The following is a 12,269-nucleotide window of genomic DNA, read 5'->3' as shown; positions in this document are numbered from 1 at the left end:
AAAAAAAAAAAAAAAAAATCAGATATGTTTGTCACTTTTTGCCCCCAACCTTTTAATAAAACTTGAGAATAGGTCTGGTGCGGTGGCTCATGCCTGTAATCCTAGCATTCTGGAGGCCGAGGCGGGTGGATTGCTTGAGCTCAGGAGTTTGAGACCAGCCTGAGCAAAAACCAGACCCCTGTCTCTAGTAAAAATAGAAAACCTGAGGCAAGGGGATTGCTTGAGCCTAAAGAGTAGGACTGAATCCAAGAGTTGCTGCGAGCTGTGATGCCCTGGTACTCTACCCAGGGTGAGTTTGAGATTCTGTTTCAAAAAACAAACAAACCAAAAAAAAAAAACTTGAGAATAGTATGGTTAGCTAAGAATAAAGGCAAAAATCCATTGGTTAAATTAGGCCTTCTCTGTCTGATATAAATGGGCATTTTAAAAGACACCTGAATTTTACAGGATACAAAGTCTTGCTACATTGTAGTGTAGGGTACATACATAACTTGTAGAAAATTAGTAAGTAAGGAACCATATTGTCATTTGGCTAGAGGTACAACATATCATATAGTTTTTTTTTTTTTTTTTTGGACAGTACTTCACTATGTCACCCTTAGAGGCTATGGCATCACAGCTCACAGCAACCTCCAACTCCTGGGCTTAGGTGATTCTCTTGCCTCAGCCTCCTAAGTAGCTGAGACTACAGGCACTTACCGCAGTGCCTGGCTAGTTTTTTGTTGTGATTGTCGTTGTTTAGCTGGCACTTTCGGTGTATGTGGCTGGCTCTGTAACCACAGTGCTATGGGGACCGAGACAAATTTGAGGTATTTGTATAATTTTGAAATTCATTCCACTGTATACATAGCAAATGCTTAATAAATATTTGTTTACTGTTAAGTTTATGAGTTTTCAAGTTTTCATGATTTTTATGCTAGGTATCTTTCCAGACACAATCCAACACCGGGTGTGGGGTTCACATCTGTAATCCTAGCACTTGCGAGGCTGAGGCCGGTGGATTGCCTGATCTCTCACAGGTTTGAGACCAGCCTGAGCAAGAGTGAGACGTTGTCTCTAAAAAATAGCCAGGCATTGTGGTGGGCGCCTGTACTCCCAGCTACTTGGGAGGCCGAGGCAATAGAATCACTTGAGACCAAGAGTTTGAGATTGCTGTGAGCTGTGACGCCATGCCACTTTACCAAGGGTGACAAAGTGAAACTGTCTCTCAAGAAAAAAAAAAAAAAAGAAGTAGTGTTCCAGAGAAATGACAGAAAAAAAATGCAGCTACTCTAGTCAGACACAATCTGAAAGGTTAAACAATGCGTAAAAGAAAAAGTTTATGAGAAAATAGATGTGTTTTTTTAAAGTGTAAAGTTAAATATAAGAAAGAATCTGCTCAAAATGAGGTAGCACTGCCTATCTACTAGGATGGTGATAATTAAAAAGATGAAAAATAACAAGTGTTGACAAAGATACGGAGGAATTGGAACCCTCACACATTACTAACAGTAAAATAAAGTTGTAAGGAACAGATTGGTGGTTCCTCAGACAATTAAACATGGAGGGTCCATAAGACTCAGCGCTTCCACTCATAGGTATGTATTCCAAAGAACTAAAAAGAGGTATTCAAGCAAAAACTTGTGTATGAATGTTTATGGCAGCATGATCCACAGTACTGAGAAAGTGGAAACAGTATACAAGTTCATCAACAGGTGAATAATTAAAAAGTGGTGTATTTGTATAATGGAATATTATTAAGTCATAAAAAGGAAGTAAGTACTGAGATATGCATGGTCCAACATGGATGATCTTTGTTTTTCTTTTTCTTTTTTTTTTTTTATGAGACAGTCTCACTTTGTCACCCTTGGTAGAGTGCTGTGGTGTCTTAGCTTACAGCAACCTCAAACTCTTGGGTTCAAGTGATCCTCTTGCCTCAGCCTCCCAAGTAGCTGGGACTACCAGCACTCGTTGCAATGCCCGGCTATTTTTTCAAGATGGGGGTCTTGCTCTGGCTCAGGCTGGTCTTGAAACTGTGAGCTCAGTCAATCCACCTGCCTTAGCCTCCCAAGTGTTGGGATTATAGGTGTAAGCCAACCTAGCTAGGCATGGATGATCTTTGAAAACATGCTAAATAGGCTATACCTGTAATGTGGCTTATACCTGTAATCCTAGTACTTTGGGAGGCCAGGGAGGGAGGATTGCTTGAGCGCAGGAGTTTGAGACCAGTCTCTACAAAGAACAGAAAAATTAGTCAGGTGTTACGGCAGGCATTTGTAGTCTCAGCTATCGCTGCATCAGGAGGATTGCCTGAACCTGGGAATTTGAGGTTGCTGTGAGCTAGACTGACTGCATGGCATTCTAGTCTGGGTAATAGAGTGAGACTCTGTCTAAAAAAAAAACAACTCCAAACAAATCCCAAAACAAACAAAAAAACCATGCTAAATAAAAGAAGCCAGACCAAAAAGACAACAGACAACGTGATTTCCTTTATATGACATATTCAGAATAGGTCCAGAGTCAGAAATATGATTAATGGTTACCAGGACCGTAGGGTAGAATTGAAATGGGAAGTGACTGTTTAATGGGGTGATGAAAAAGTTCTGCACAACATTGTGAATTACTTAATTCAGTTGAATTATATATTTTAAAATGGTTAAAGTGGTAAATTTTATATTTTGTGTATTTTGTCATAATAAAAAATGTAAAAGAAAAAGAATCTACTTTTATTTTGGAGTTTGTTCATTTTAAGAAATTTTGGGGCTGAACACAGTGGCTCACACCTGTAATACCAGCACTTGGGGAGTTAGAGCTGGGAGGATTGCTTGAGGCCAGGAGTTTGAGACTAGCTTGGGCAACATAGTAAGACTGTCTCTGCAGAAATTCAAAAAATTAGCTACGTGTGGTGACACGTACCTATGGTCCTAGCTACTCAGAGGCTAAAACCAGGAGTTGGAGGTTGCAGTAAGTGGTGATTGTGCCACTACATTCCAACCTGGGCAACAGAGTAAGACCTTGTGTCATCCCCCCACCCCCAAGAGGGAAGAGCTCCTGCAGTATAAATCTAAATTCTTGTATCCAGGGCTTCCCAGTAACATTAACATGTTAGGTCAGGTTACTCTAATGCTTAATGCTTCACAAAGTATGTGTTGTTTAAGATGATTTTAGGTGGTAAGGATATCATTGCTCAGAATAATAAGAAAAAAATGAGCAGATTTAAAGAAAAATATGTAGCACATAATCACAGTGATGAGAAGCAAATATGGCAAAATTCGTGATGATGAGTTTCAAGCGAATGGAGTTTATTCAGTGAAGTTTCAGAAATACTGTGTAGTCTCAAACTCTGATTTTTTTGTGACTTCAATTTAGATTACCATGATTAAGTAAATCCATAAGTATGTACTTTTTGGACTGATGATTGGAAAGGGAGAATAAAAAATTGATTTTAGTTTTTTATATGATACCCTAGCAAAAACTGATCCCAAAAATGAAGAAGAAGAAAAGCGACGAATTGAGGCTCGACGGGAGAAACAAAGGCGCAGAAGAGAGAAAAACAGCGAGAAGTATGGAGATGGATACAGGTTTGTGCATAATAGAGTTAGAAAATTTGGCCCATGGCTCAGCACCCATAGCACAGTGGTTGCGGCACCAGCCACATACACAAAGGCTGATGAGTTTGAACTCAGCTGGGGCCAGCTAAACAACAATGACAACTGCAACAAAAAATAGTCAGGAGTTGTGGTGGGCCCCTGGTAGTCCCAGCTACTTGGGAGGCTGAGACAAGAGAATTGCTTAAGCCCAAAAGTTTGAGGTTGTTCTGAGCTGTGACGCCACAGCACCGTACTGAAGGTGACATAGTGAGACTCTGTCTCAGAAAAAAAGAAAATTTGGCCCATTAAAAAATAATTTCCTAGAAAAGGAAAATATATCAATTGAGTCAAAGGAAACATCTGATCAAAGATTTATATCATATTACGAAATTACCACTTAAAAAGCATAAGAAAGATTCTATTCATAATGGTACTTTGAAAAATACCAGTCAGAAACAGTATTTCTAAAAGAAATACATGTCACAACTTGAACAAAACCACAAAGACTTCTTGAAATTTGCATATATGGTAAAATAGTGATATTCTTAGAAAAGAAACTAAATATTATAAATATACAATTTTTCCAATCTATATTCCAAAGAAAATTCTGGAAAAGAAGAATAAATGAGTAGGTACTAACTTCTATATGTTGAAACATTAAACATTGGTAATACTTAAACATGTAGTCAAAGCTAATTAATGTAACAGAATTATTAACTGTGAACAGACTGCGTTATATGTAAGAATATAATATATACCAAAGACATGAACAAAAGAGGAATCGGTTAATCAAATAATAACAAAAAGTGGGTTTAGATTTTCTTCATATGCCATCTCGAACAAATCCAAATAGGTTAGATTAAAAACTTGAAAAAAAAAAAACTTAAAAAAAAGAAAAATTATAGAAAATACAATGCTCTGAAAGGAGATTTTTCCCCCCCCCAGTCATAAAAGTTACTTACAGAATAAGTTATGAGGAAAATGATAAAATAGATTTGGCTAAATAAAAACTTAAAAACTTCAAAGCCCACAGACTTGGAAATATAAGAAATGATTAATGTCTACATTAGGTAAAAATCATTCTAAGTTTTTTCAAAAACAAAGAGAACTAAGATGTCTAATACTTAATTTGGTGAAGGAATGATAGCTAGTTAATAATTTTAGGAAAGTCAGCTAGGCCCAGTGGCTCATGCCTGTAATCCTAGCACTCTGGAAGGAGGATTGCTTTCGGCCAGGAATTTGAGACCAGCCTGAGCAAGAGCAAGATTCTGTCTGTACAAAAAATAGAAAAATAAGCCAGGTGTGGTGGCCTGCACCTGTAGTCCCAGCTACTCAGGAGGCTGAAGCAGGACAACTGCTTGAGTTTGAGGTTGCAGTGAACCAAGATGACTCTATTGCACGCTAGCCTCGGGAACAGAATGAGAGTGTGTCTGGGATGTTGATGAAACTTGTGATAATTTAAATAAACTGAAAGTTTAAATAGTAGTGTGCCATTTTATTAGTGAAGATGAAAGAAATACTGATTTGCCAAGGTGCAAAGGACCTAGTTTGCTAGTGGCTGTATAATATAACTTTTGGAAAGCAATTTACCAGTTTTTAAAAATATCTGAAAATTTCCTATATCCATTGATCTCTCCAAGAAAATAATCTGGCTTGGCGCCTATAGCTCAACCGGCTAAGGCGCCAGCCACGTACACCTAAGGTGGCGGATTTGAATCCCCAGCCTGGACCCGCCAAACAACAATGACGGCTGCAACCAAAAAATAGCTGGGCGTTGTGGCGGGCGCCTGTGGTCCCAGCTACTTGGGAGGCAGAGGCAGGAGACTCGCTTGAGCCCAGGAGTTGGAGGTTGCTGTGAGCTGTAATGCCACGGCACTCTACCCAGGGGGACAGCTTGAGGCTCTGTCTCAAAAAAAAAAAAAAAAAAAAAAAAAGAAAAAAGAAAATAATCTAAAAAGATGCCGATTATAACATTACTTATAAAGACCCCCCAAAGGAACCAGTTGCTAGCCTTAGGGAATGATCAAGTATATGTATGGTTTGATATATCCCTTTATCAGCTCTTAGGCCCATGTTAACAATGAAAAAAATCCAGGTAAAAATGCAGGTAAAATAGATAAAATGTAGGTATATATGCAAAATATAAATTGTTCATAGAAAAAAAAAGACCCTGGAAAATGTTTTAAAAGGACTATAATTGGTTTTTTCCCCCATAATTTTTTGTGAAATCTTTCCAAGCACTACTTAAGCTAGGAAAATAAAGAATATAAAATTTAAAAAGTAAATTCAGGCCAGCAGCCATGGCTCATGCCTATAATCATAGCACTCTGGGAGGCTGAGGCAGTTGGATTGCCTGAGCTCATAGGTTCAAGACCAGCCTGAGCCAGAGTGGACATTCTTAAAAACAGGTGGACATTCTTGCAGTTGCCTGTAATCTCAGCTACTTGGGAGGTTGAGGCAAGAGAATTGCTTGAGCCCATGAGTTTGAGGTTGCTGTGAGCTGTGATGTCATGGCACATTACCAAGGGCAACAAAGTGAGACTGTGTCTCAAAAAAAAAAAAAAAAAAGTGAATTCAGTATGTTTTCCATTTAAAATGCATATTTATTCTTTACAAGTTGATTCCGTGTAGCGAAAGGAACTAAAGATTCACATTAGTGAATTTTCTAGGTAGCTAAAACTTCTATCTTTAAAAGATAAATTTCTCTTTTTGAGACAGTTTTACTTTGTCACCCTTGGTAGAGTGCCTAGCTCACAACAAACTCAAACTCTTGGGCTCAAGTGATCCTCTTGCCTCAGACTCCCAAGTAGCTGGGACTGTAGGCGCCTGGCACAATGTCTGCCTAGTTTTTCTATTTTTAGTAGAGACGGGGTCTCACTCTTCCCCAACTGGTCTGGGACTTCTGAGTTCAAGCAACCCACCTGGCTGGGTCACCCAGAGTTCTAGGAATAGGCATGAGCCACTGCACCCAACCTAAAAGATAAATTTTTTTTCCTTTTTATTAAGTCATATACACATAGATTATGAGTACATTTATGCATTTGTGGGGTACAATGTGTTGATTTTTTATACAATTTGGAGTGCTTACATCAAACTAATCAACATAGCTTTCACCTCATTTACTTAATTATTGTGTTAAGGCATTTATGTTCTATTCTTGATAGATTTGACTTGGACCCTTGCAGTATGCTCCAATAAAAGATAAACTTTTAAGGGAAGAATCCACAACTCTTTTGATGGATTTGTTCTTAAATGTATGACTTTCTTTCCATATTAAACAGAGTTCTCTTTGTTATTACTTGGTCTCCATGTATACATTAGTTTTGTTTATGTGAAATGTAGTGAAAGAAACTCAGTTGTATCCAAATTCTCAGATGCTTTTTGTTTGTTTGGTCCTTCTTTGATTATGTATTTATTTTTTGAGACAGAGTCTCAAGCTGTCACCCTGGGTAGAGTGCTGTGGCATCATAGCTCACAGCAACCTCCAACTTGGGCTCAAGTGTTCCTCTTGACTCAGTTTTTCTATTTTTACTAGAGTTGGGATACTTAACTTTTGCTCAGGCTAGAACTCTTGAGCCCAAGCAGTCTACCCCCCTTGACCTCCTAGAGTGCTGGGATTATAGGCGTGAATAACCGTGCCCGGCCAGTCTTCTTTGATTTTAGTCTGCTAGATATACTTATCTAATATTAGCATCTAGCTTTAATAACCTCTATCCTTTGTCTGGTTTGTAATTCCCACTTTGTTAGGACCTGAGAAACGATAGTATTAAGCTTACTAAGAATTAGTCCATAAGGTTCCGCGCCTGTGGCTCAAGCCGCTAAGGCATCAGCCACATACACCTGAGCTGGCCGGTTCAAATCCAGCCTGGGCCTGCCAAACAACAATGATGGCTGCAACCAAAAAATAGCTGGGCGTTGGGGTGGGCGCCTGTGGTCTCAGCTACTTGGGAGGTGGAGGCAGGAGAATCGCTTGAGCCCAGGAGTTAGAGGTTGCTGTGAGCTGTGATGCCATGGCACTCTACCCAGGGTGGCAGCTTGAAGCTCTGTCTCAAAAAAAAAGAAAAGAATTAGTCCATAAAAATAACTTTCAGTTTTAAGAGTATTGCTATTTTTGGTCTTTGTAAGTATTTCTCACGCTCTTTATCTCTTGTAATTCCTTCTTTTGACAGTGGTAACAAGCTTAGGTTATACTTTGGTGCAGAAATGAATTGAAATTATCAAATATGTAGGAGTCTAAAAACGGTTTTGCATTATCAGATTCACTTTTCTATTTAATTACTCTATGAAAACTTTTCTCATTAAAAATTAGAGATTTGGATATGGTATATTCATGTGTTAATATAGGGCACATAAAGTTTAAATTAGTTGACTATTTTAAGTCACCCAAGAACTTTATGTACACCCTGTATGATTTGGAGAAAATGAAAAATTGAACTTCTATTTAGCTGTTTTCTCCTTATCTCTATTAACCTGATAATGTAAGTATGTCAGTTCATTTAAATTATCATTTTTGGATAAGAATCCTTTAAAATAGTCTAAAATTATTTTAATTTACCAAAGCAGTTTTACTTTTATTTAGAAGAATTAGAGATTGAGTAAATGACTATTCTTGTGATATATTCCTTCAGATATTTGAATGCTTTCAACATCATAAAGAGGATGGAAAGGTGACTATGTATACCTACCTTTAAGGGAACACGGAGAATAGGGATGGATGTGTGGCAGGTATACACAGACAACAGTATATGATGAAGATTGCCAGAAGGAAAGTGCAAAGTAGTCTTATGAGAGATAACTTCTAAATAAGAGGGCAGGGAAATCAGGGGAGGCTGCATGATGGAAATGATACTTGAACTGATCGAGGAATGTTAGGGTGCAGGAGGAGTGGGGAGAGGCGGCTCAGGTAGAGGATGTAGTTTGGTGTAAAAGCAAAGAAAGAGGAATATTTTATTGATATTCAGGAAATGGAAAGCTATGTGGAGCGAAGTGACTAGTGAGGTGAAAGGTATAATCTATTTTATGTATTTTTTGTGCAGGTTTTTCTTTTTTTTTTTGGCTGGGCCTGGGTTTGAACTCGCCACCTCTGGCATATGGGGCCCATTCCCTACTCCTTTGAGCCACAGGTGCCACCCAAGGTATAATCTAATTTAAACATTTAATGAAGGCACATTATGTGTGAGATACTGTTGAGGTATTGGCAGGTAAAACCAGAAAGACAGGAGAGGTTGGGAAATTGCCTGAAAAGCTTCTGACTGTGCTATTTCAGCCTTAATGAGCCAGTGAAGTCTTTTGAGCCACAGTGTGCTCTTACCTCCTTTAGGAAGTAACAATATTAACTGAATAATTAGTATGTGTCTGGAACTATTCTAAGGGCTTCACGTGTATTAATTTTTTTTTTTTTTTTTTTTGGCCAGGGCTGGGTTTGAACCCACCACCTTCAGCATATGGGCTGGTGCCTTACTCCTTTGAGCCACAGGTGCCGCCCTGTATTAATTTTTTAAATCCTAACAAAATCTGCAAAGGTTCTCATCTCATTATGATAATAAAACCAAGGCCCTGGGCAGTGTCTGTGGCTCCATGGGTAGGGCGCTGGCCACATATATCGAGCTCGGGTGGCAGGTTCAAACTGGCCCTGGCCAAATTGCAAGAACAAAAAAGCCGAGCGTTGTGGCAGGCACCTGTAGTCCCAGCTTCTGGAGAGGCTGAGGCTGAGGCCTTTCACCTCACGAGTCACTTCGCTCCACATAGCTTTCCATTTCCTGAATATCAATAAAATATTCCTATTTCTTTGCTTTTACACCAAACTACATGAGAATTGCCTAAGCCCAGGAGTTGGTGGTTGCTGTGAGCTGTGTTACGCCATGGCACTCTACTGAGGGTGATAAACTGAGTCTCTGTCTCTACCGAAAAAAAATAAAATAAAATAAAAAAATTAAACTAAGGCCCAAGGTCACAAAAGGGAGTGAGGATATAAACCCAGGAGTTAGTTCCAGAGCCTGGTTTCTCAACTAGGAAAACAAATCTAATAACAAAATCTAATTGCAAAGAGTTAACTGGAAAATAAGACTGGAAACAGAAACCAGTTAGGTGTCTGTTGTCATATGTCAAGGACCAAGAGCTCTATGAAAATGAATTACGGGCTCTGCACCTGTGGCTCAAGAGGCTAAGGCGCCAGCCACATACACCTAAGGTGGTGGGTTCAAATCCAGCCTGGGCCTGCCAAGCAACAATGACGGCTGCAACCCAAAAAATAGCCGGGCATTGTGGCTGGCGCCTGTGGTCCCAGCTACTTGGGAGGCTGAGGCAGGAGACTCGCTTGAGCCCAGGAATTGGAGGTTGCTGTGAGCTGTGATGCCACACAGCATCAGCCGGGGGGAAGGCTTGAGGCTCTGTCTCAAAAAAAAAAGAAAATGAATTATGGTTGTCAGTATTATCACTCGACTTTGTTGATAACTACCTTAGTGGTTTAAAAGCTTAATGATAAACAGCATGTAAAATAAGTTACAGAGCTTTGGAACTTGACACTTCTTGAGGTTTGCTTTGAATGTTTTAATTGGTCTAGGTTTGAAGTGAATAGTTAATAGATCTACTCATTCTGTTTCTCTTACCCAATGCTCCAAGGTGGACTAGAAGTACAAACTGGTATGATGACTGTGCTGTATAAATAGGCACTTTAAGTAGTACTGTTTTTCTGACTTAAGCTAAATTTAAGTCATTTGTAATATGGAGAAAGGAAATCATTTATGCTGGTAAAATTAATTTCAGTGGTATATTCTTAAGAACTCTTAGTCCTAAGTGAATAAACCAATATTTAAAGAAAAACTTTTTTTCCTTTTTAGAATGGCATTTACATGTTCATTTTGTAAATTTCGAACATTTGAAGAAAAAGATATTGAACTGCATCTGGAAAGTTCTTCACACCAGGAGACATTAGATCATATTCAGAAACAAACCAAATTTGATAAAGTAGTTATGGAGTTTTTGCATGTAAGTAGTTTTTGGAGTGAGAAGCATTTATCTGTTGTGACTTTCTTATAATTTCATTTCTTACAATCTCCTATCTCATTTTGTTTTTTTTTAAAACTTAATGTGCTATTTATTAAAAGACAGTATTGTTATAAAATTAACCCAGAATTAGAAGTGGATTCCTATAATGATAGAACTTGAACGTACTGTTTGGGAAATAACTTTCCATTTTTCATGGTAGTTTCTGGCTGAGGTGTCACAAAAAGAATTCCTTTATAGTAACTGTTTATTCTTTCTTTCTCTTAGCTGTCATTCATTGAGAGTATACTGTGGACCTGGGGTTATGCTGCATACTTTCAGTTGAACCTCATAACAACTCATTATTACCATGAATGATCATTCAACGGTTAGATGATTTTGTCAGGGAGGCAGTTTTAATTTAGATCCAGAGAGCCTGGTATCTGTTTAGTGTGCTTTGTATTATTAACCAGTTTACCAGTTTTTTAAAAGTACCTAAGAAAGATACTGTGTCAAGCCCTGAAGAACTAGACACTATCCTCAATGAACTAGTAAGAATTGGAAATTGAATACAGTCACAGATGATAGAGTTAAATGGCAATGCCAAGAATGCAGAAATTTGAGAAAAGATTTTAATTCTTACATAGCAGATATTGTATCTTCTATAGGAAGAGCATGGTGCTAAGCATATACTAAGTGCTCATTGAAAAGTATTTGGATTCTTTCTATTTTGTTTTCTAGGAATGTATGGTGAATAAATTCAAGAAAACATCTATTCGTAAGCAACAGACAAATAATCAAACAGAAGCAGTCAAAGTAATTGAAAAAGATGTTATGGAAGGTAAATAGTTAAATAGTTTTATAAATTTACATGTGTATTTTATGTCCCATAACCTGTAACCTGTTCCAATTAGGTAAACGATAGCTCCTAGAGTTATAAAGTACACATTCATACATGCTTTATCCCTGGGTGAGTTATCAGAAAGGAACTTCTTTGATTCCTGTTCTCATGTTTATAAATTTATCACTACCTACCATTACCTCTTTCACTTTAGTTTCAGAGGAAAAGGCATCTTTTCCTCTAGATGAAAGATATTTTCTGTCTATTCTCTGTTCCTCTTATTCCTTCTCATCTTCTTAAGTTCAGATTGTGAACTCTTCGTCTTTCCTTATCTTTTGATTCCATCTCTGGGGCCTATAAATAAGGTCTTACGTTAAAAAAACAAGAACAACCAACTAACAAAAGGAACTAAAGAAAAGGATTTAGTTCTCTCAAACTTTTTCTTTTTTTTTTTTTCTTTCTAAATAACCAGTAGTTCTTCAAACATAGCCCACACTGGTCTCTTGCTTCTTCACTTCTTGTTTATTACTTTATGCATAGTAATCAACTTTCTACAACCATTGGTCTACTGAAACTGCTCTGACAGAAGTTACTGACCCTGACTTCCATAGGTTCTTTGGAATCATTATCTTTTGTAACATTTTTCACTAACTGCTTTCTTTCTGAATTATTTTCTTTCCTTGGTTTCTGTGATACCTCACTGGTCTAATGTTCTCTTCTCATTTTTTTTTACTCTCTGTGCTTTTCTTTCTCTATCAGTCTTTTAGAATTTGATATTTCTCAGTATTCTGTTATTAGTCCCATTTCTGTCTCCATATTTCTTCCTGATGAATTTACTTAGCTTAAATTAATGTCAAGATTTTTTTTTTTTTTTT

At 37.9% G+C, this 12,269-nt stretch overlaps 1 protein-coding gene across 4 annotated transcripts in view; it reads left to right on the top strand.

The window, feature by feature from the left end:
• The window catches only part of ZNF326 (zinc finger protein 326), a 49,463-nt gene that overhangs the window by 24,579 nt on the left and 12,615 nt on the right, over positions 1–12,269 (top strand). For all 4 annotated transcript variants that reach the window (XM_012801766.2, XM_023509855.1, XM_023509856.1 and 1 more), the window contains 3 exons: positions 3,449–3,560; positions 10,409–10,556; positions 11,295–11,394. In XM_012801766.2, coding sequence (XP_012657220.1) covers positions 3,449–3,560; positions 10,409–10,556; positions 11,295–11,394 — 360 coding nt within the window. The remainder of the gene's footprint in view (positions 1–3,448; positions 3,561–10,408; positions 10,557–11,294; positions 11,395–12,269) is intronic.

This window comes from Otolemur garnettii, unplaced genomic scaffold (assembly GCF_000181295.1).
Source record: "Otolemur garnettii isolate 467f Iridium unplaced genomic scaffold, OtoGar3 scaffold00010, whole genome shotgun sequence".
Classification (NCBI taxonomy): domain Eukaryota; kingdom Metazoa; phylum Chordata; class Mammalia; order Primates; family Galagidae; genus Otolemur; species Otolemur garnettii.
The sequence above is the reverse complement of the archived record's forward strand: the minus strand, read 5'-3'. Positions and strand labels throughout refer to the sequence as shown.